Source organism: Schistocerca serialis, unplaced genomic scaffold (assembly GCF_023864345.2).
Source record: "Schistocerca serialis cubense isolate TAMUIC-IGC-003099 unplaced genomic scaffold, iqSchSeri2.2 HiC_scaffold_1343, whole genome shotgun sequence".
Lineage (NCBI taxonomy): Eukaryota > Metazoa > Arthropoda > Insecta > Orthoptera > Acrididae > Schistocerca > Schistocerca serialis.
In genome coordinates, this window is record NW_026047562.1 from 3,101,884 (window position 1) to 3,126,186 (window position 24,303).

General features: G+C 48.5%; 1 protein-coding gene across 1 annotated transcript in view; it reads left to right on the plus strand.

Moving 5' to 3' along the window:
• Positions 1-13,771, plus strand: part of LOC126439768 (ankyrin-2-like) — a 28,670-nt gene extending 14,899 nt beyond the window's left edge. Inside the window, exon 3 of the mRNA XM_050090592.1 lies at positions 13,396-13,771. Within this exon, the coding sequence (XP_049946549.1) occupies positions 13,396-13,771 (376 nt within the window). The remainder of the gene's footprint in view (positions 1-13,395) is intronic.
• Positions 13,772-24,303: the final 10,532 nt, after the last annotated feature.

Below are 24,303 nucleotides of genomic sequence, written 5' to 3' on the forward strand. Positions count from 1 at the left end.
TTTTACGTTTTCCTTTTGTACCGTTTACACTCCATCGTCATCTGCCGTTACCAGGGCAGACGTGATGCAACTTATTGCTCAGCTACCTGCACCATTTTTGTTAACTGGAGACTTCAATGCCCACCATCCCCTTTGGGGCTCTCCAGCATCCTGCCCGAGGGGCTCCCTGTTAGCAGACCTTTTCAACCAGCTCGATCTTGTCTGCCTCAATACTGGCGCCCCTACTTTTCTTTCGGACACATCTCACACCTATTCCCATTTAGACCTCTCTATATGTACTCCCCAACTTGCACGCCGGTTTGAGTGGTATGCACTTTCTGATACATATTCGAGCGACCACTTCCCGTGTGTTATCCATCTCCTGCAGCATACCCCCTCTCCGTGCTCCTCTAGTTGGACCATCTCCAAGGCAGACTGGGGGCTCTTCTCTTCCAGGGCGACCTTTCAGGATAAAACCTTCACAAGCTGCGATCGTCAGGTCGCACACCTCACGGACGTCATTCTCGCTGCTGCTGAATATTCCATCCCTCACCCTACTTCTTCTCCACGTCGCGTACCGGTCCACTGGTGGACTGCAGCATGTAGAGACGCTTTACGTGCTCGTCGACGTGCTTTACGCACCTTTAAACGCCACCCTACAGTGGCGAATTGTATCAATTATAAACGATTACGTGCTCAGTGTCGTCGTGTTATTAAAGAAAGCAAGAAAGCCATCTGGGCTGCTTTCACAAGCACCTTCAACAGTTTTACTCCTTCTGTTGTCTGGGGTAGCCTGCGCCGGCTATCTGGCACTAAGGTCCACTCACCAGTTTCTGGCTTGACGGTCGCAAATGACGTCCTTGTTGCCCCTGAGGATGTCTCCAATGCCTTCGGCCGCTTTTTCGCCGAGGTTTCGAGCTCCGCTCATTACCACCCAGCCTTCCTCCCCCGCAAACAGGCAGAGGAGGCTAGGCCACCTAGCCATTCACCATGCGGGAACTCGAAAACGCACTTGGCCGATCACGGTCCTCCGCTCCAGGGCCTGATTCTATTCATATTCAGATGCTGAAGAACCTTTCTCCTGCAGGTAAAGGTTTTCTTCTTCGTACTTACAATCGCATCTGGATTGAGGGACATGTTCCCGCATGCTGACGCGACTCTATTGTTGTCCCGATTCCTAAGCCGGGGAAGGACAAGCACTTGCCTTACAGTTATCGACCCATCTCGCTTACCAGCTGTGTCTGTAAAGTGATGGAGCGAATGGTTAACTCTCGATTGGTTTGGCTGCTCGAGTCTCGACGCCTACTTACCAATGTACAATGTGGATTTCGTAGGCGCCGCTCTGCTGTCGACCATCTGGTTACCTTGTCAACCTTCATTATGAATAACTTCTTGCGGAAGCGCCCGACCGCGGCTGTGTTCTTTGATTTGGAGAAGGCTTACGACACCTGTTGGAGGGCGGGCATTCTCCGCACCATGCATACATGGGGCCTTCGCGGTAGCCTCCCTCTTTTTATTCGTTCCTTTTTAATGGATCGACAGTTCAGGGTACGTGTGGGTTCTGTCCTGTCAGACACCTTTCACCAGGAGAATGGGGTGCCACAGGGCTCAGTTTTGAGCGTCGCTCTCTTCGCCATAGCGATCAATCCGATAATGGATTGCCTCCCAGCTGATGTATCAGGCTCCCTTTTCGTAGACGATTTTACCATCTATTGCAGCGCGCAGCGTACGTGTTTCCTGGAGCGCTGTCTTCAGCGTTCTCTTGACCGTCTTTACTCCTGGAGTGTCGCCAATGGCTTCCGTTTTTCTGCCGAGAAGACGGTCTGTAAAACTTCTGGCGCTACAAAGAGTTTCTCCCACCGTCCTTACGACTCGGTCCCGTTGCTCTCCCATTCGTGGAGACAACAAAATTTTTAGGTCTTACATTTGACAGGAAACTTAGTTGGTCTCCACATGTCATATTTGGCTGCCCGTTGTACCCGTTCTCTAAATGTCCTCCGTGTTCTCAGTGGTATGTCGTGGGGAGCGAATCGAACCGTCCTGCTTCGTCTATATCGGTCGATCGTCCGCTCCAAGCTGGATTATGGGAGCTTCGTATACTCCTCTGCACGGCCATCCATCTTACACCGCCTCAACTCCATACAACATCGGGGTTTACGACTTGCGATCGGAGCGTTTTATATTAGTCCCGTCGAGAGTCTTCATGCTAACGCTGGTGAGTTGCCACTCACCTACCGGCGCGATATACTGCTTTGTCGGTATGCCTGTCGGCAACTGGCAATGCCCGACCACCCGTCTTATCGTTCCTTTTTTGATGACTCTCTCGATAGTCAATACGGGTTGTATGTCTCTGCCCTGCTACCCCCTGGAGTTCGCTTTCGTCGCCTCCTTCAACACCTTAATTTTTCACTCCCTGCAACCTTTCGAGTGGGCGAGAGCCACACGCCACCTTGGCTTAAGGCTCAGGTTCGCGTCCACCTTGATCTCTGCTCGCTCCCGAAGGAGGTTACCCCCGGTTCAGTCTACCACTCCCGTTTTATCGAACTTCGTTCGAAGTTCATTAATATGACCTTCATTTATACAGATGGCTCTAAGACCAATGACGGGGTCGGGTGTTCTTTTCTTGTTGGGGCACAAAGTTTCAAATACCGGCTCCATGGCCTTTGTTCGGTCTTCACAGCTGAGCTCTTTGCCCTCTACCAGGCTGTCCTTTACATCTGCCGCCACCGACATTCTGCGTATGTCATATGCTCCGATTCCCTGAGCGCTATCCAGAGCCTCAGTGATCCGTAGCCGGTTCACCCTTTCGTGCACCGGATCCCACGCTCTCTTCAGCAGCTGGTGGACGTCGGTTCTCCGGTTAGCTTTATGTGGGTTCCTGCCCATGTCGGTATCCCTGGGAACGAAGCTGCAGATGCCGTTGCCAAGGCTGCGGTCCTCCAGCCTCGGACAGCATCTTGTTGTGTCCCTTCGTCAGATTGTAGCAGGGTAATTTGTCGGCGCATTTTATCGCAGTGGCATGCCGATTGGGCTGCACTTACGGACAACAAACCTCGGGCCCTGAAACCTCTTCCCGTGGCTTGGACGTCCTCCTCACGCCCTTCTCGGTGGGAGGAGGTCGTTTTGGCCCGGTTACGAATTGGCCACTGCCGGTTCAGCCATCGCCATCTGCTGACGGCTGCGCCGGCGCCGTTCTGCCCATGTGGGCAATTGCTGACGGTCTGCCACATTTTAATGGTCTGTCCGGATTTTAACATCCTGCGTCTTGATCTTGGCCTGCCATGTACTGTAGAAGCCATTTTAGTGGATGACCCCCGAGCAGCTGCTTGCGTTCTTCATTTTATCAATTTGACAACCCTCTCAAAGGACATTTGATTCTGCTGTTTTCCTTTTTTAATCCTATGCCTGTCAGTCTGTCTTTTATCGTGTTTTCCGTTTCGTTGCTGTTTTAAACTTGTGACTCGCGGTGCATTCCTCACGTAGTCTGGGCGCTAATGACCGTTGAAGTTGTGCGCCCTAAAACCACAAAAAAAAAAAAGCCGTCCGCCGACATATCATTCAATATCTCGAGAACGGTGATAGCTATCGTTCTGCTCTCAGCTTTAAAAGCAATTTCGATATGTTGACTAAATTTCATACGCAATAATGTATTACCTAAAATGAACTGTACGCAAAGTCCACGCAATGCGTTTTTACCTCTGCGCATTCATGAAAATTTCCTGTAAAGATTTACGTAAATGCGATACAGCAAGTAACCACGACGAATATCGAAAAGAAATTCGGCCCTTTATCGAGAGAAGATATCAGGCTGTAACATGCCGAAGAATCAAATTTTTCTACCGAATAGTTTCCTTGGAATAGGATGATAAGTATTTCATAGCTGCCGCCGCGTCCGCGCCAGCGGTTCGGCGAAAGTTCTTGTGGCCCGGGGGTTGCGTACCTGACGTCACGCTCAGCGCGGTCTGTGATTGGCGGCGCGCACCTGGGGCGCGTCACGCGGCAGCGGAAGCGGTTCGACATGGTCAAACCGCGACGCATAGCCCGCCGCGCCGTGCCGCTGACGCCGTTTCCATGGCAACCACGCCGCTGACGCGCGGTTTTGACGCGCGGCAGCCCTAGTGGGAACCGGCCTTAAATGAAACTGCGGAGGGAGGTTCCAGTCGCACTACTCAGCCTGGACCTGTCATCCACACACCACCCGCCGCCCCCGCGGAAGTACAGCGAGACGCAAGCGCAGCTCCCCACAGAAGTATCGCAGAACTGCGCGGACGAGGTGGCGGCAGATGGGGAAACGGCAGAAACTCGTTCAGCTTCCAGAGGCGCACCTGTCAGTCTCCGGTAACGAACGGTTACCTCACCCAGACCCAAGTGGCGGGAGGCGGATGCGTCTGTCACACTTGTCAATAGGTTTTGTTCTGAGTGTATTCGATGAAAGAGTCGAATTTATGAAACATGGTACATTACGAACCCGTGTCAAACTTAGAGGATTGCAGCTTTAAACATCCAGAATTATGTAGCTTGAAACACTTCATATACGTGGCAGACACTGATGTTATTCTACATCAGGGACTAACGGCCGCTGCGCTACACGATCTCTTGGGGTATGTCGCTGTAATTAATGCTGGAACTGGAACTGAATTGGAGACAGCGGTACTCTCAACAGAGTATGCTACGTTGAACAACTCACAAATAATAGAAACAATCTACATCTACATCTGTACTCCGCAAGCCACCTAACGGTGTGTGGCGGAGGGTACCTTGAGTACCTCTATCGGTTCTCCCTTCTATTCCAGTCTCGTATTGTTCGTGGAAAGAAGGATTGTCGGTATGCCTCTGTGTGGGCTCTAACCTCTCTGATTTTATCCTCATGGTCTCTTTACGAGACGTACGAGGGAGCAATATACTGTTTGACTCCTCGGTGAAGGTGTGTTCTCGAAACTCCGACAAAAGTCCGTACTGAACTACTGAGCGTCTCTTGCAGAGTCTTCCACTGGAGTTTATCTATCATCTCTGTAACGCTTTCGCGATTACTAAATGATCCTGTAACGAAGCGTGCTGCTCTCCATTGAATCTTCTCTCTCTTCTATGAACCCTATCTGGTACGGATCCCACACTGCTGACCAGTATTCGAGCAGTGGGCGAACAATCGTACTGTAACCTACTTCCTTTGTTTTCGGATTGCGTTTCCTTAGGATTCTTCCAATGAATCTGTCTGGCATCTGCTTTACCGACGATCAACTTTATATGATCTTTCCATTTTAAATCACTCCTAATGCGTACTCCCAGATAATTTACGGAATTAACTGCCTCCAGTTCCTGAGCTGCTATATTGTAGCTAAATAATATGGGATCTTTCTTTCTGTGTATTAGCAGCACATTACACTAGTCTACATTGAGATTCAATTGGCATTCCCTACACCATGCGTCAATTCGCTGCAGATCCTCCTGCATTTCAGTACAATTTTCCATCATTCCAACCTCTCGATATACCACAGCATCATCCGCAAAAAGCCTGAGTGAACTTCAGATGTCATCCACAAGGTCATTTATGTATATTGTGAACAGCAACTGTCCTACGACACTCCCCTGCGGCAAACCTGAAATCACTCTTACTTCGAAAGACTTCTCTCCATTCAGAATGACATGCTGTGTTCTGTTATCTAGGAACTCTTCAATCCAGTCACACAATTGGTCTGATAGTCCATATGCTCTTACTTTGTTCATTAAAAGACTGTGGTGATATGTATCGAACGCCTTGCAGAAGTCAAGAAACACGGCATCTACGTGGGAACCTCTTGAGTCTCGTGGACTTCTAGTTTCCAGAAAAGTCATTATACTCGAACGTAATACGTGTTCCAAAATTCTACAACTGATCGACGTTAGGGGTATAGGTCTATAGTTCTGCACATCTGTTCGACGTCCCTTCTTGAAAACGGGGATGACCTGTGCCCTTTTCCAATCCTTTGGAACGCTACGCTCTTCTAGAGACCTACGGTACACCGCTGCAAGAAGGGGGGCAAGTTCCTTCGCTTACTCTGTAAAATCGAACTGGTATCCCATCAGGTCCAGCGGCATTTCCTCTTTTGAGCGATTTTAATTGTTCCTCTCTGCCTCTGTCGTCTATTTCGATATCTACCATTTTGTTACCTGTGCAACAATCTAGAGAAGGAACTACAGTGCAGTCTTCCTTTGTGAAACAGGTTTGGAGAAAGAGAATTAGTATTTCGGCCTTTAGTCTGTCATCCTCTGTTTCAGTACCATTTTGGTCACAGAGTGTCTGGACAATTTGTTTTGATCCATCTACCGCAGCTCAAAATTTCTTAGGATTTTCTGCCAAGTCAGTACATAGAACTTTACTTTCGAATTCACTGAACGCCTCTTGCATGGCCCTCCTCACATTACATTTCGCTTCGCGTAATTTTTGTTTGTCTGCAAGGCGTTGGCTATGTTCATGTTTGCTGTGAAGTTCCCTTTGTTTCCGCAGCAGTTTTCTAACTCGGTTGTTGTACCACGGTGGCTCTTTTCCATCTCTTACGATCTTGCTTGGCACATACTCATCTAAAGCATATTGTACGATGGTTTTGAACTTTGTCCACTGATCCTCAACACTATCTGTACTTGAGACAAAACTTTTGTGTTGAGCCGTCAGCTACTCTGTAATCTGCTTTTTGTCACTTTCGCTAAACAGAAAAATCTTCCTACCTTTTTTAATATTTCTATTTACCTCTGAAATCCTCGATGCAGTTACCAGTTTGATAGTTGAAACCCTGTTCTGCGTTAACTGTTTCAAATAGTTCGGGTCTGTTTGTCACCAGAAGGTCTAATGTGTTATCGCCAAGAGTCGGTTCTCTGTTTAACTGCTCAAGGTAGTTTTCAGATAAAGCACTTAAAAATTTTCACTGGATTCTTTGTCCCTGCCACCCGTTATGAACGTCTGAGTCTCCCAGTCTATATCGGGCAAATTAAAATCTCCGCCCAGAGCTATAGCATGGTGGGGAAGTCTACTCGAAATATTATCCAAATTATCCTTCAGGTACTCAGCCACAACTACTGCTGAGCCAGGGGGCCTATAGAGACATCCAATTACCATGTCTGAGCCTGCTTTAACCGTGACCTTCACCCAAATTATTTCAAATTTCGGATCTCCATCAATTTCCTTCGATAGTATTGCACTTCTTATCGCTATAAACACGCCTCCACCTTCACTGTCCAGCCTGTCTCTGCGGTATACATTCCAATCTAAGTTTCATTACTGTTTACATTTGGTTTCAGCCACCTTTCTGTCCCTAGTACTATGTGGGCATTGTGACCGTTTATTAATTAGAGCAGTTCCAGGACCTTTGTATAGACGCTCCTGCAGTTTACTAATAGCTTATTAATATTGTTATTCCCCATTGCGTTTTGCCTACTACTACCTTGTCGCGTCTCAAGAGGGGTCTTGTCGGCCCTAGGGAGGGAATTCTCTAACCTAAAAAACACACATGTGCACTCCACACGTACTCCGCTACCCTTGTAGCCGCTTCCTCACGCCTGACCTATTCATTGGGACCCTATATTCCTCCACCCGATAGCGGAGGTCGAGAAATTTGCACCACAGATCTCCGCAGAATCGTCTGAGCCTCTGGTTTCAGCCTTCCACTCGGCTCCAAACCAGAGGACCGCGATCGGTTCTGGGAACGACACTACAAATAGTCAGCTCTGATTCCACCCCGCGAGCGAGGCTTTCCGCCTTCAACTCCGCCAACCACCTGTATGAACTGAGGATGACCTCTGAACCCAGACGGCACGAGTCATTGGTGCCGACATGAGCTACAGTTTGCAGTCGGGTGCACCCAGTGCTCTCTATCGCCGCCGGCAGGGCCTCCTCCACATCTCGGATGAGACCCCCGGCAAGCAGACAGAGTGTACACTGGCCTTCTTCCCCGACCTTTCCACTATTTCCCTAAGGGGCTCCATCACCCGCCTAACGTTGGAGCTCCCAGTAACTAATAAACCCCTCCCCCCGTGTGCCTGCTCGGACCTTGCTGAAGGAGCGGCCACATGTCCACTCACAGGCAGAGCAGGCGATGCCACACGACCAGCCTCCACATTGACCCTCCGCCTCGTGTGCCGGGAACGCCGCTGCTCCCCTTGGGGAGAGCGTGGCCGAACCGCGCCCGGTACCCGCGAGGATGTCTCGACAGCAGGGACAGTGGGTGAAGCATGTGTAACACCTGGGGTGTACCTTGCTACGCACCAGACTCCCCACAGCCGCTACACTCCGAGGCAGCAGCCTGAAGACGGCTGACCGCGGCCATCAACACGCTCAGTTGTTCGCGAACAGTGGCCAGCTCCCCCTGCGTCCGTACACAGCAGTCACACATCCTATCCGTCCTAAGAAATCAATTTGCTGTAGAGAGTTAATCAACTTTTAACTAGACTGCTAATTCACTAAAGGCGGCTGTCTGTTGACTGAACTGTGGTTACTAGACACTTCTTGTAGAAAACAATGAAAAAAGCACTACCTGTCTAAGGACTGTATTCAAAACACTAGCACCGCTGGCACTATGGCTGACTAAAGGGACTCTTGGGATCATTTACTGCCCTGAATGGTGGTTACAAAATTAATGGTGCGCGTTCTTGCCTGGAGAGTGAAAATAATGCATGAGGTAACTTGCCATATCGAACTATGGTGGGTAGAGGCAGATAAAGTATTCAAACTGTCCGTGAATGTTGCGACATCGTAGCTGCGGCACATGTTGTCACGCTCGAATGCGCCATAATGTTGCTCGATTTCGGGAATGCTTTCGATAGGGTGAGTCACCAGTGCTTTCTTGAAACAATGACCATACTGGATTTTCTGCAATATTTTGTCAAGGTAATTGGTATAATGTTGAACAGCAGTTTCCAAATCATGATCAGTGGTCAGCTAACAAGGCAGCTCGCACTCAAGAGTTGTGTGCGCCGAGGTGGTCCTGTGTGGAGGTCCTCGTTCGCCACTGCCGCTGCGGCCCTGCTAGCCGCTCTGTAGAAACGGCTAGAGGGCTGCACGCATGCAGACACACACACACACATACCGCCAGAATGTCGTGTGTTGGGCGTACACAGGTGATGTGGATGTAGTGATCGTTGGCGACAGCGACTGGGACAAGGCACTGCAGGTCACCAGCAAATCCGAACTTGCATCAGGTTCAAAGCAAAGCAACACTAAAGCACACATCATGAATGTGGGGTGCGGAATATCCTTGCGAAACATGCGAGACCTCAGTCCAAGTTCTGGCTCTGGACTACAGGTCTAACGTAAATCGTACTGCAGTTGCAAATTCTAAGTGCTTCCCAGCGTGCCAGTTGGAGTCAAAGAATATAAGGCGAGAAGAGTTAACGACCTCAAAAGGGCACACTTTGCGCATATGTACATGGTCTCTAGAGTCAACTGCGTGGCACATGTTTTACTCATACCACGTGAAACAGCAGCAAGATTTCTGTCAGCTACGAATCATTTTCTAATTCGTGGTAATATTTTTAAGATAAAGTTTGACACGTTGACCATCTCAGGTGGAAACAGGGTTGGGGATTAAATCTCACAGACTTTGGGAGAAAGTGAGAAACTTTATTCGTGTGTTCAACACACGACATGCGGAAGAAGACACAGACGATCCTCACGCCGCACTTACCAGACGAAATTACTCCCACTGTCTCGAATCCACCGACAGATGTACGGCACATTGCCAATGGCTTTTATCATTTTGAACAATTTTGATTCCAACTCAGTTATACTCAAACCAGAGTTGGCCGTCGAACATGGTAAAAGTCGAGGACATGTGCGTGGAATTAATGAGAAGCAAAAGCGGAAACGTGACTGTACAAAATTAGCCGCACTACAGCTGGAGGGCCATTTCGACAAACATCGGCACGCCTCGCCTACCAACAAGTGTGAAAACTACTCTGTAGAGGGCAGTAAACAGGAAAGTAGCAACCAAAGTGAAACTTCATGCAGTCCACCTGGGTGGTCGGCAGCACGTGAGAGAATTACGACCTGATAGCAGGCGAGGTTTGTACGCGCTCAAGTGAAGGACATATGGCGAGTTATCATACAATTGTTTGCCACAATAACACGAACTCTACTCCCAATACCTTGCCTTCCAATTTTTTTGAATCGTAGCGACGTGCCGTGTGAATAAAGGAATGTTGTAAACTGGCTAAGAGGACAGACAACGCACCACCTGCCAGCAGAGGGAAACGAGACGGGCGGGCGCTGGGTGGGTCGCCGCACGCACGCCGGGCACAAGCGGACCACGGGGCGGCGTGTGCGTCGCTGAGGCGGAAAACTGCGAGAGGAACTTCGCAACATGTTTCAGTGCATACAGTTACGTGAAACAGTGTGCAAAGTGAATAGAAAAAGGCGTAAACGCAGACAACATCATAATGAATCGTCCTTAAGCTCTTTTGTGTTAAACGGTGTTTCTTACTGCCTTATTTATTTTTAAGCAAACAGAAATCTAATTTGAAATACGTAGGTCAGAAGCACTCTATTTTGTGTTGAAGGAATCTCGGAGGAAAAGCTGGTCCTCACGACAGAACACATGCTACTTTTTAGTACACTTTATTTTACTTCATTCTGTGTGTCAAAAATCCTTTCAACCAGAAGCGACTGCACTGATTTCTGCTGTTCTGCGTTACATTCATCGTCACCCGCTGTATCAGGAATCGCAGCACGGAGCTTCCAGCGCGTGCAGTACTCAGGGATGGCAGAAGACCAACTTTCCAAACGAGCCTCGGGAACTGAGGCATTGGGCGAGTTACAAGATGTTGAGAAATAAATCGGAAAGCAAACCATCGTGAACACAGAGCTTGGAAGGCGTCGCTCTCAGCTGAGTTAGTTTGTGTGCAAACACGGTCTTTCAGATGAAGTGCTAAAAATTAAAAAAATTAGAAATGAAAAAAATAAAATTATGCGCGAAAAAAGCGCAGCGACTCTGTGACAGGTATGGGGGAGGCGTCGTGGCCAGACCTCGGAATGGTTAAAAAATTAAATGAAAGAAAAGGGGTTAAGGACGCGAGTTTCTAGTCTGCATGTAGTGGATTCGAATACCGCAACTCGCATGAATTTTAATTCGTGGTAATAGTTGCTAGTTAAGAAAAAGTTGAAATGATTCTTGCTACATATGCTGAAGGTCTGGGTTCGTTTCTCACACTCGGCAATCATTTTTAACAAGCATAAGCAGCATCTCTCCCACCTCTGGTAGCCTGGAGGAGAGTCGCTATAGGTTGGGCCCTGACAGAGGCGGAAGTCACGCCGGGTCGAAACTCTGTCACCAGTCACCTTTCTTAAGCGATATCTTTTTAAATCATTGAGCTAATTGCTGTACAAGGCCGCAGCGTACTTGACTCTTACTGTATTCGAGCCTGAGACGTGGAAAATATTGACGATGGACTGGAATTCGAACTCAGATCTCCCTTTTCGTCACGTTTGATCACTTTCAGATGATGCATTTCCACTGCTTCATTGTCTCCACTTGTCTGCAAACTCATACAGACATTCACAAGACACACATCCCTGGGTTGGAACCCTGGCATGTCACTTTAAGTTGCAACATGAGCACAGCAAAATACATGCGAGAAATTATTCTGATTTTACGGATTCTCTGGGCTTTGTTACCAATAATGGTGGTACTGGTGTCGAGTCCCAAGTCAGATGGGCAGCTTTGCGTCCTGTCGTGTCAGTTTCAAACATGCCACTCCGAGCTACTGGTGAAAGAGAATAGTACAGTCGAGGTATCTTTGTATGTAGTCAACAACGATGTGTCCAGGGTTCGATTCCTAGTCAGTAGAAAATTTTCATCATTGAATTTAAAATCATGACATGTCCACATTTCGCTGCTCATGAACTAAATCAATATATAACGTCTATGCGTGACTAGAGGTCAGTGTCGATAGGTGTTGGTTTCGAATGCCCATAACACAAAACACTTTCGTCTCCTGGTTTCAGTTTGTCATCTCATTGCTGGTTAAAAATGACGGTTTCTGACATTTCATTCTGCTTAGTTAACCATCCGATTAAGTGCTGCGTTCGAATCTCCGGGAAACACAAAACTTTATGGCAGATCATTTCAAGTTTCAACTTGGACACTCTTTGTTACTTGACTGAAACCATACTTGAGATATTTCATCTTTACTTGCTAGATTGCATTCCCGGATAGTAGCGCAGTGAGAACTTTCGTCGTGTCATTTAAAGGAGGAGGATGCTTTATGAGGTTTCATTTATTACAATAAATTTGAATATGCAAGCGTAATGGTTGTGTAATCTCGAATAACACGTTTTCTGGTATTTGCATTATGGAATTATTAATTTGCATCTAAACTGATGGTCGCACAGAGCAGTTCTCTCTTGTGGCCTCATGCAGTGAACATTTTGTACAGGCAAAGACTGTACCGAAAACAGAGCAGAGGAACAATGTTACGAGGACTGATTACAAATCAGGCGAAACACAATTCAGATCGTTCCGTAAAGTTTCTGGCGTGCAGCCGCATAAATTCAGCCTCTTCTCCTAATATTTCGGCCGAACACCGTCCCGCCATCTCCAGAGTGAGCCGAGGTGACTGACGCTGCCGCTCTTGGTCCGTCCTTTAAAACCCGAGGACCGAACCACTGAATTCATGCGGCTGCACGCCAGAAACTTTATGGAACAGTCCTTACGCCGCAAAAACATTAAGATGGACAACTGAGGTCGTTCAGATGATTTTGAGCATGATAGCACATGTTAAATACATGTGCATATGCTGTGAGGCCATAAAATCTCACACACACACACACACACACACACACACACACACACACACACAGTTTTTTTTATGGGGGTGGTGTTGGCGAGTTGGTGTTTGTCTCACATGTTTTGAATAAATTGTTGTCTATGTGTCAGAAAGTTTCAGTGTTTGGTGAGGCTGAATGAAGAAAACTGCCGGTAACTGCAGTGAATTTTTGTGCACACCTGGAAAGTGTCTGAAAACCAGGAGACGGGGTTCTTCTTGTGTGTGACATCCGGCAGTGAAGCTGCAGACAGAGACCAGTATCAGCTGCAAGAAGCCTGTTCTGTAGTGGAGGTGAGTGACTGGTTAGGTGTAGCGTCCCGAGAGCGAAGGAACTGACTTGCAGCAATGAGTGACAAAATGTGGTAATGAAATTCTTTCAGAGGTTGTATTACGCTATTTGTAATGGACGATGAATGAAGATTTTCTTATGAGGGCGATAGAACAGATGTACTGTAATTTAATACATACACACAATTGCGCACTGTTTTGTACTGTGGGAGGGGGAATACGGTAGATTTGTTTCAGGACAGATTTGTATTCGCAACAGTTGTTTCCTCGTGTGGCTGTTTTCCCCATTGTGTGCTGTGTGTTTGCAGCAGAGAGTGGCAGTTTGTGTGTTTTTTGCAGGAGCCTCTCTGCAGAGGAGAGGGCTAGGAGGCTGATCCAGGTGGCTGAGCAGGGGGCAGTGGGGGAGCTGAGTGCGCTGATTGCCGCAGGGGCCGACGTGGGGGCGAGGGGCTGGCGTGGGTGGACCGCCCTGCACTGGGCAGCGTACAGGGGAGACGTCGAGGCGGCGAGGCTGCTGGTGGGGGCGGCGGTCGACACCAGGGACAGCAGGGGGTGTACGCCGCTGCACTGTGCGGCAGCCTATGGCCGCGCAGAAGTGGCGGCTGCGCTGCTCGACGCGGGGGCCGACAGGGGAGCCACAACTGGTGATGGGCGGACAGCGCTGGACATCGCCAGGCAGTACAACAGGAGGCGGCTGGTGGAGATGCTGTCATGAGGCAGACAGTCCAGCGAACTCTGGGCAAAAAAACAGGAGAACTGAAAGAGTTTGTAGGAGAGCAATATTCATAATTTTTTAAATAAAGATCCAAAAAATTCAATCCTGTTGTGACTCACTAATTTCAGACCTCTTCAAGCAACATACAGCACACAAATACTCTAAGGAACGTTGTACCAAAAGCCAGACAACGCCAGATAACAGCAAAATAATTCAGGTAACAACGGACAATCCTTCTCTCAAGAAAAATGTATCGAGTACACTTCCAGACTAAACTTGGCAAAAGTCAACAGTTCACTGTGAACAAACACAACTGCTCTATAATATCTGATCGCCGAAAAGTATGTCACACCAGTCTGCAAGGTGCTGCATCAGACTACTCTAATTTGCAACATACCGAGATTAACGCTATATGAGTTCTATCACCAGAATTTTCGCTCCTGATGTCAGACTCAATTGCCGGACGCGGTGGTCTCGCGGTTCTAGGCGCGCAGTCCAGAACTGCGCGGCCGCTACGGTCGCAGGTTCGAATCCTGCCTCGGGCATGGATGTGTGTGATGTCCTTAGGTTAGTTAGGTTTAAGTAGTTCTAAGTTCTAGGGGACTGATGACCACAGCTGTTAAGTCCCATAGCGCTCAGAGCCATTTGAACCATTTGAATCAGACTCAATTTACTTCTCCATATTCAGCAAACATTCTACTCTACCGTACCTGTTGTGTTTAATAACAACGAGATCGTAGTAGCAGTATGCACACTACATAATGCGACTATCATCTGGAACCATACAGTCAGTCTACATTTAACTAAACACAATCAGACCACAACAACACACGCATACAAAATATGAAGGAAATCCTCTCTATCTGGTACTGTTGTCTCTACTTGACGTAAAAGATTGCAACAAGCAAAGTAATTCTAGTTGTATTCGAGACAGAACACCGAGGCCCGAGTTTCAGCACACGATTGCAATTTCGCAACGACGCAAACGAGTCTCCTCACTCATCGGTCACAACGGCACAGCTGAGACGGTAACGCAAGTCGTGCAACTACAGGTAATAAAATTACACTTACCTACACTCATACATCGAGTAACTAAGTGTAGTGGAGAGTGTACGCCTGTCAACTCAGTTGCTGTCACCTCACTTCATTCCCTGCGGCCGCAGCTGACGCAGCTCGCCGCTCCCCACCAGTCCGTGGCTCCTGCCACAACTGTCAGCGGCCTCTCTGCTTGTGAGGCGCCAGCAGGCAAACGGCAGAACAGTCCGTGAGGCTGTCACTCAAACTTCACTCACAAAGAGTACCGACAAGGCGCAGAAGAAATGCTCAGACACAACATTGCCTTCATGAATCTTTTCAACAGTAAAATTTCTTCTCCGAGACCTTTGTTGTTCACGTCTACACTGTAGCAAGATTCGTCGTTTCCCACAAGTTCTTGGACCGGAGAATCGTGTTCGCTTACGTAGTTCCACGGGAAACGGAATGTGTCTGTGTTGCGTGTGGCTGCACACGGTACAGTCAAGTTCCCTACAGCTGTGTAATAACGTGGCAAACATTTAGCTGAAAACTGTTCCTCGAGCTATGGTTTAAATCGTCCCCTGCTGCTTCATCAACAAAGCGTTTTCTTCTGCCCTGCCGTTTCTCTCTGTCATCAGTCATTACATTCAGTTCAGGTGATATTCCAATATTTTCTGCTACTTCGCAACTTCCTGCATAAATAGTATCGCAACATTTCTCAGCTGATTTAATTCTTCTGCGAGACTCTTATTACTACTACTTGAAACATATGTTTCTCCGGTTTGAAGTACAACTTTACGTGTGTTTATTACAAGTAATAATTTCAAACACTTCTGAATACTCATTAGTTTAATGTGTTGCTCCAAGTTATTAGCAAGTTCAACCGTCCATTGTAATCCTGGCAAATTCTCGGCAAATGGATGCATGGCACCTACCCACACAGACCCTCTCGTTGCCGATATTTACTTTTAAAACTTTCCGTAGCTGCCACTTTCATTTTAACCCCCCAGGGGGTTCACAACTCTTTTGTGGACACATGCGTAGCGAGCACGGGACCCTGAGATAATGTGGCCCTCCTTCCTTTCCGGGCTGCATACCTTCCCTTTCCTCATCCTTCCCCCTCCCCCAACTTGACCCCCCCTCACCTCTGGCTCTTTCCTTCCCTTTCTCCCCCTCTGGTAGTATGGTTTGTGCCTACGTCCGGAGATGGACGCTTTTAAGTTACAAATTCCTTGCTTTCTATACTTGCAAGTCTTCGTCCTTCCTCTGTCCTTCTCTTTTCCTTCCCGCTTCTCTCTGCACTTTTCTCCGCTGCGGCGTTTGAGACCCCTCTTCTTTCCTTTCCCTTTCTCTTTTTTCCTCCCTGTGCGTGTCTGAAGGCCGACCCACGCACTTCCATGCGTAGCTGGTGACAGGGTAACGCGTAATTCCCCGCCCCGGGTAGACAGGTAGGACAGGTACGTACCACCTGGTAACGGCCAGGCCCGGGGAGGGGTGATTACCTGAGCTGATACCTTCCGAAAGTGCCGATTGGTCCCTCCGTCCGTTTGTTGAGAGGTGTGACCTGAGGTGTGAACAATCACCTAAGGCGGGAGTGCCCTCAGTGAGGGCCCCCACAAGGGAGGAGCGCGCCATCGGAGACGCTGGTAATCATGGGGGATTCTTCCGCAATGGTTTCCTCACCTTCCACTATGTCTGCTCACAAACGTAAGTTCACTGAGTCTCAGCCATAAACAGTTCTTCCATTGTTGTCACAGTTCCTTGTTGTTTCTCGGTCTGACGAAGGTCACGACTTCTCCACGGTCAACCCTTTCATTATTCAGAAAGGTGTCGACGCAATTGCAGGTCCTGTAAAGTCTTGTTCCAGATTACGGAATGGCACCCTGTTGTTAGAAACAGTCAGTGCCCTCCAGGCACAAAAATTGCTGCGTACTTCTCTGCTCCACACCTTCCCTGTCCGGGTGGAACCGCACCGTACCTTAAATTCCTCGTGTGGAGTCGTTTATACACGCTCCCTCGATGGATTGTCTGACGAAGAAATTCAGCACTACCTGTCTGACCAGGGCGTAATGGCTTTTCAGAGAGTTCTGAAAAGGGTTGACACGAACATCATTCCAACCCGCACTGTCTTCTTGACATTTGACAAAGTTCAACTCCCATCGAAAATCAAAGCGGGCTATGAGATAATTTCCGTTCGCCCTTATGTCCCAAACCCTACGCGTTGCTATCGGTGTCAGCGGTTCAATCACACCAGCCAGTCCTGTTCCAATCTGGCCAAATGTGTTACGTGTGGCAAGGATGCCCATGAGGGTGCTTGTCCACCTCCATCCCCTCGCTGCATCAACTGTATGGGTGACCACGCTGCTTCCTCTCGAGATTGCCCCATTTTTAAGGACGAAAAGCTCATCCAGGAAATAAGAATGAAGGAAAAGGTGTCAACCTTTGCTGCTCGAAAATTATTCGCCAGTCGCCAGCTTACCGTGCCTCAGGCAGGAAAATACAGCACTGTCCTTGCTTCTCCTCGGCCAACAAAGGAGGCGGCCACGCAGACTTGCGAACTCACCTTTAGTGCCACGGTTGTCAGATCGGCTAGCGCAAAGATCGCCCGTTCAATCTCACCACTCTCGCCTGCCCACTCTATGGCTCACCATTCATCGGCTTCTGCCAAATCTCGAGCCCAAAAGTCAGACACCAAGCCTTCCAAAAAAGAGCATACTCGTGAAGAGTTTTTACGTACCGCAACTTCCCAACCATCAGTTCCTCCTTCATCTAAACATCATACTTCTAAGAAGGCTACAAAGAAACCCAGTTCCTCTCCTTCTCCAAGGCGTGTCCCATCTGCAGCACCACCTGGCGGAAATCGCCCTCGGCCGTCTTCTGTGTCGCCGAGGCGCACTGCTGGTGGCCGGTCAACCGGCTGGTGGCAGGAGCTGCTCCTGACCAACCTATGGATCAGGATCTTCTGCCTTCGGCTGACTGCCATTCCATGCTGTCAGTCGCTAGCTCCGAGCAGTCTTTGAGTTGACAGCAACTTTGGTCACTTCCTCCATTTTCTGTTCACCCCATGTCCATTATCCAATGGAATATCCGCGGCATTCGAGCCAATAGGGATGAATTGTCGATCCTCTTACGATCCTACTCGCCGGTCATCTTCTGTCTTCAGGAAACAAAGCTGCGTCCCCATGACAGCTTTGTTCTCCCTCATTTTCAGTCCATCCGATATGATCTCCCCTCTGTTGAAGGCTCTGCAGCCCATGGAGGACTCATGATTCTTCTCCATGATACTCTCCATTATCACCAAATCCCCTTAAACACTTCCTTCCAAGCTGTCGCCGTCCGTCTTTCCCTTTCCGGATACACGTTCTCTCTTTGTACTGTATACATTGCATCGTCCACACTAATGGCACGAGCTGATCTCCTTCATCTTCTTGGTCAGCTTCCACCCCCCTATTTGCTGTTTGGGGACTTCAATGCCCACCACCTGCTTTGGGGATCTCCACATCCTTGTCCACGTGGCTCCATATTGCTAGACGTCTTCCACCAAGCGGATCTAGTTTGCCTCAACACTGGGGTCCCCACATTTTTGTCTGCCTCCACGACAAATTTATCTCATTTGGACCTTGCGGTCGGTACTGTTCCGCTAGCTCGGCGCTTCGAATGGTTCGCCCTTGATGATACACTCTCGAGTGACCACCTTCCATGTGTCCTTAGACTGCAGCCTCAACTGCCATATATGCGCCCGCGACGCTGGAAGTTTGCCCAAGCCGATTGGACACTTTTTTCGTCTCTAGCGACATTCGATGACCGTCGCTTTCCCAGCGTCGACGATGAGGTCACACATATTACCGACGTTATTCTTACAGCTGTGGAACGTTGAATACCACGCACCTCCGAATTGCCCCGGCGTCTCCCAGTTCCTTGGTGGAACGAGGCATGCAGTGACGCACTACGTGAGCGGCGACGTGCTCTTCGCATTTTCCGTCACGATCCTACTTTGGCCAACTGTATCCGCTATAAGCAGCTCCGTGCGCGATGCTGTCGCGTCATCCGCGATAGCAAGAAGGCAAGCTGGAAATTCTTTATTAGCTCATTTAACACCTTCACTCCCTCTTCGGAATTTTGGAGTCGGCTTCGACAGTTCTCAGGAGCGCCTAGTTTCTCCCCGGTCTCTGGGCTCACTGTTGCGCACGATACATTAGTGGACCCCGTCGCAATTTCTAACTCATTGGGTCAGCACTTTGCTGAGATTTCGAGCTCTTCAAATTACCCGCCAGCGTTCCTCCCGAAGAAACGTGCAGCGGAAACGCGACCTCCTGCTTTCTCCTCTCCAAATCGCGAAAGCTACAATACTGTTTTCTCCATGCGGGAACTCCAACATGCCCTGTCTTCTTCTCGCTCCTCCGCCCTAGGACCGGATGGTATCCACGTCCAAATGTTGCTGCATTTATCAACCCATAGTCTGCGTTACCTCCTTCGCCTTTATAATCGAATTTGGACAGACAGTACTTTTCCCCGACGATGGCGGGAGGCTGTCGTCGTTCCTGTTCCGAAACCTGGAAAGGACTAACATCTCCCCTCTAGCTATCGCCCCATTTCTCTCATGAGTAGTGTCAGTAAGGTTTTGGAGCGTATGGTGAATTACCGTTTAGCTTGGTGGCTGGAATCCCGCAGTCTTTTAACACCTGCCCAATGCGGATTCCGAAAGCATCGTTCTGCAGTTTACCATCTAGTTGCTCTCTCCACTTATATCATGAATAATTTTCTCCGGAAAGCCAAACGGTAGCAATATTTTTTGATCTGGAGAGAGCATACAAAACCTGTTGGAGGACAGGCATCCTCCGCACACTGTTCTCTTGGGGCTTTCGAGGCCGGCTGCCCCTTTTTCTTTTCGAATTTATGGCAGAGTGCACATTTCGGGTGCGGGTGAACACTACTCTCTCCCGTACTTTCTCCCAAGAAAACGGGGTACCCCAGGGCTCCGTGCTGAGTGTTGTACTGTTTGCCATTGCCATCAATCCCATTATGGATTGTCTCCTTCCTGATGTCTCGGGCTCCCTCTTTGTGGACGATTTTGCGATCTACTACAGCTCTCAACGGACCAGCCTTCTTGAACGACGTTTTCAAGGATGTCTCGATCGCCTCCACTCTTGGAGCATCGCAACCGGCTTCCGTTTTTCTCCCAGTAAGACCGTTTGTGTTAATTTTTGGCGACATAAGGAGTTTCTTCCACCCTCCTTACATCTAGGACCTGACAACCTTCCGTTTTCAGACGTCGCTAAATTCTTGGGTCTTATGTTTGACAGAAAACTATGCTGGTCCTCCCACATTTCGTATCTTTCGGCTCGCTGTCTGCAATCCCTCAACACCCTCCGTGTCCTGAATGGTACCTCCTGGGGAGCGGACCGAGTGGTCCTTCTCCGCCTCTATCGCGCCTTAGTGCGCTCGAAATTGGACTATGGAAGCATAGTCTACTCCTCTGCTCGGCCGTCTATTCTTCGGCGTCTCGACTCTATCCACCACCGTGGATTACGTTTAGTGTCTGGAGGTTTTTACACCAGCCCTGTGGAAAGCCTTTATGCTGAGACTGCTGAACCTCCGCTGTCCAATCGGCGAGCAGTCCTTCTGAGCCGCTATGCCAGCCATCTGTCTTCCATGCCTGCTAATCCAGCCCATGACATATTTTTCGACGCCTCCTTTGATGTAGGGTATGCAGGCCGCCCCTCCTCCCTACTACCACCGGGAGTCCGCTTCCGTCAACTGCTCCTTTCTCTTTCCTTCCGCTTTCCTAAAACCTTCTTGACAACTTGGGGTACAGCACCGCCTTGGCTCCGTCCCCGGATCTGCCTGCTCCGTGACCTTTGTCAATTTCCCAAGGATGGTACTCCTTCACTTGTTTATCGTCGGGCATTTACTGCTCTATGTGCACAAATGACGGAAGCCACATTTATTTACACCGATGGCTCGAAAACATCGTTAGGTGTAGGGAGTGCCTATGTTGTTGGCGACACCCCAAATCACTTTCGGCTTCCCGACCAGTGTTCGGTCTATACTGCGGAGCTTTACGCTGTTCTCCGGGCTGTCCACTACATCCGCCGCCATCAGCGGATACAGTACGTTATCTGCTCCGATTCTCTCAGATCTCTCCTCAGTCTCCAAGCTCTTTATCCTGTGCACCCTCTGGTCCACCGGATTCAGGACTGTCTGCGCTTGCTCCACCTGGGGGGCGTCTCGGTGGCGTTCCTATGGCTCCCGGGACACGTTGGTATCTGCGGAAATGAGGCGGCCGACATTGCAGCCAAGGCTGCAGTCTCTCTTCTTCGGCCAGCTATTCCATCGATTCCCGTCGCCGATCTACGGAGCGTTTTATGTCGTCGTGTTGTTCATTTATGGCACGAGCACTGGTTGACACTTCCCCAAAATAAATTTCGGGACGTGAAAACTCTTCCTTGTGCTTGGACCTCTTCCTCCCGACCGCGTCGTGAGGATAAGGCACTGTCTTTTTAGCCATAGACATCTTTTAAGCGGCGATCCTCCCCCACTCTGTCCCCACTGCTCTCAGTTGTGGACGGTAAGACACTTTTTAATTGAGTGCCCCTATTTTACTCCGTTACGCGCCCGTCTACAGCTGTCGCCTGATATATCGTCAATTTTAGCAGATGACACGCGATCGGCCGATCGCGTTCTAGAGTTCATTCGTGCTAGTGAAATGACGTCAGTCATTTGAAGTTTTTTGGGACAACCAACCCCCTTCTGTAGTGAATTTTTAAGCCTTCCTTCTGCTTTTAGTTTCTCCAATTCTATGACTTTCGTTCCCATTGCTGCTAGTTTCCGTTTTCTTACTGTTTCCTAAGTCACAGACCGGGCGCTAATGACCTTAGCAGTTTTGCGCCCTAAAACCATAACAAAAAAAAACTGACTTTCATTTTAAATGAGTTTCTTAGAAACACCAGTTGACTGGAGACAGAGGAGAAACGTCATGGGGAAGTATCGCAGTTAACTCGAGTGCTTCTTTTTGCTACATCTTCCCCACATGTAGCACGTGTAAGCTGACGTTTCGTTGCTCTGTGTGCAACTATGACTTCCATATCGGACACAATCTTACACACCGCCGCGATATTAAACGCTCTTTGTGGAGGTAACAGAGAGCCATGTCATGCATCTCGCCGAAAGTTCGGCACGGCCTGACGCCCTCCACCTTGTGTTGTCTGCTACTGCGGCTCACTGGAACGCCACAGCACGCTACAGCAGAGGGGAAACAGCCCAGAACTCCGTCTGCATTCTTCCCATCACCAAACACAACGGCATTCACCGCATACATCTGGCGATGAAACTAAAGTGATATCTTTTGAAACGAGTTCGTATTTATTTAAACTCGTCGTTTAAAGTGCCTGTCTGGTATCTGAGAAATTGTTGAAATTTGATACCGAAATGCGTAAATCTCAATACAGTGCAGCAGAACTGTATAAAAATGTATGTGAAGGACACGCTACACGATGCGAAATCCCCTGTAGCCAGGTCATCAAACAATTTGCCTGCGAGAGAGCTGGCCGTTTTGAATGTAATTAATATACGCAACTTGTCTACAAAACTAATGACTCAGATTAAAATGTTGGCCCTGGATTCTGTTAATCCTTATCTTTAGACATGGAAACAATGACTGTACCAGAACTGCTGCCGGCCGAAGTGGCCGTGCGGTTAACGGCGCTGCAGTCTGGAACCGCAAGACCGCTACAGTCGCAGTTTCGAATCCTGCCTCGTGCATGGATGTTTGTGATGTCCTTACGTTAGTTAGGTTTAATTAGTTCTAAGTTCGAGGGCACTAATGACCTCAGCAGTTGAGTCCCCTAGTGCTCAGAGCCGTTTGAACCAGAACTGCGTTTGTATTTATAACGCATCTGAGTTTGTGTCAAACTGCTTAGAAATTGACAAATAACACCTTTCTGCAACAATTTACCGATCAGAAACGTCTAAAATGATACGATATCTTCACAGATGCATTCTGGTGTGTGGCGGAGGATACTCTGAGTACCACAGGTGTTTCAGCCTTTTCCTGTTGCAGTCGCGAATGTGTTGTAGTCTCATCAAAAAGTTTGAAATCGACTGATAAACTTCACGTCCACAAGAGTAAACAGCTTTCATAAGTTTTAGCTCAAAGTATCAGTTCCACTTACGATTAGCAGAAGTACCGAGCGCATCCTTCACATACTTCCGTTCAAAATTTAATTTTTGTACAGTTCTGTTGAACTGTATTGAGATTATGAAATTGCATTGTCCTCCTTTTCCAAAAAGCTCCATCACAACTGTAGTGGACAAGGTTCATTCTCACGCTAGGCTTACTGTAACTGAGGAACCAATCGAAAACGGAGCCGAAATTCTGCCGTTTGTATTGACATGCTTCCCATGTATCAATGATTCGGAACGGAAGACTCTAGAATATTCGGTAAGTGAAAGGCCGTACCAGGTTAGTCCTCAGGGACGGTGCAAGAAATATCTTTGGAGTACTCGTCTGTTAAGAGCTCTGTCTGGTTTTTCGTCCTTTGGCGACAGACCGACGTTGGGCGGCCACTGCTCCCAGAATCCACTCAACTCGTGACGTGTTTATTACAACCGATCCAGCGCCGTCACGCATGCTGCACGCTATAATCTGGAGAACTTGGCCTTGAATTGTTCTCACTGTCTCAACATGGTATTAGTTAACTACAGGAGCGTCTACGGAAAGTTCTCAGAACTAATCTCGATAAGTAGTAACAATGTCCACACAGCAGTAGGGATGGAAAGCTGGGTGAAACGCGAAGTCAGTAGCAACGAGATTCTAAACTCCGGTCGAAACGTAGGTCTTAAAGAGAGTTCGATCGCTGGTGTTCAAAGCAGCGAAAAGTAGGATTACATTAGAGAGATCAGTGGAGATCCCGAATGTAAAATAATTTGTCAAGCCAAGCATTAAAGTTGGATCAAACGTGGTAATGGGACGCTATAGACTCAGCAGCAACAGTGGCGGAACAGTTTGAGCGGAAGCTGGAGAATATTTCGCGTGAATTTGCTGGCCATGTTACAGTTTTAGGTGGAAACTTTATGCTGCCATGTACACAGGGAGACTCAGGTGGCGAAAACTGGTGGTAGGGCCAGAAAATCATAATAAATTAATCCAAGTGCTTTACCCAAAAACTAACTCGAGCCATTAATCTGAGAACCGACTGGTGAAGATAACGCCTTAGGCCTGCCGGTAACAAAGAGACTCGAACTTTTCGAATCTGTTGGGGTAGAACAGGGAATCAGTGATCCCAAGACCGTTAGAGAGTCACTGAAGACGACTGTAAACAGGAATACAAAGAAAGGTGGGAAGGTCGTTCCGCTCAGCAAGAGCGACAAGAAACAGGCCTCAGACTACATGAGCAGTCAGCACCAAAATTTCCTCTGCAGTACTAAAAGCGTGGGTATCAATGGAAGGAGTTGAAGAGCATCGTACAGTATGCTGTAGGATCACAGCGATGAGTATAAGGCACTGATTTCCATACAAG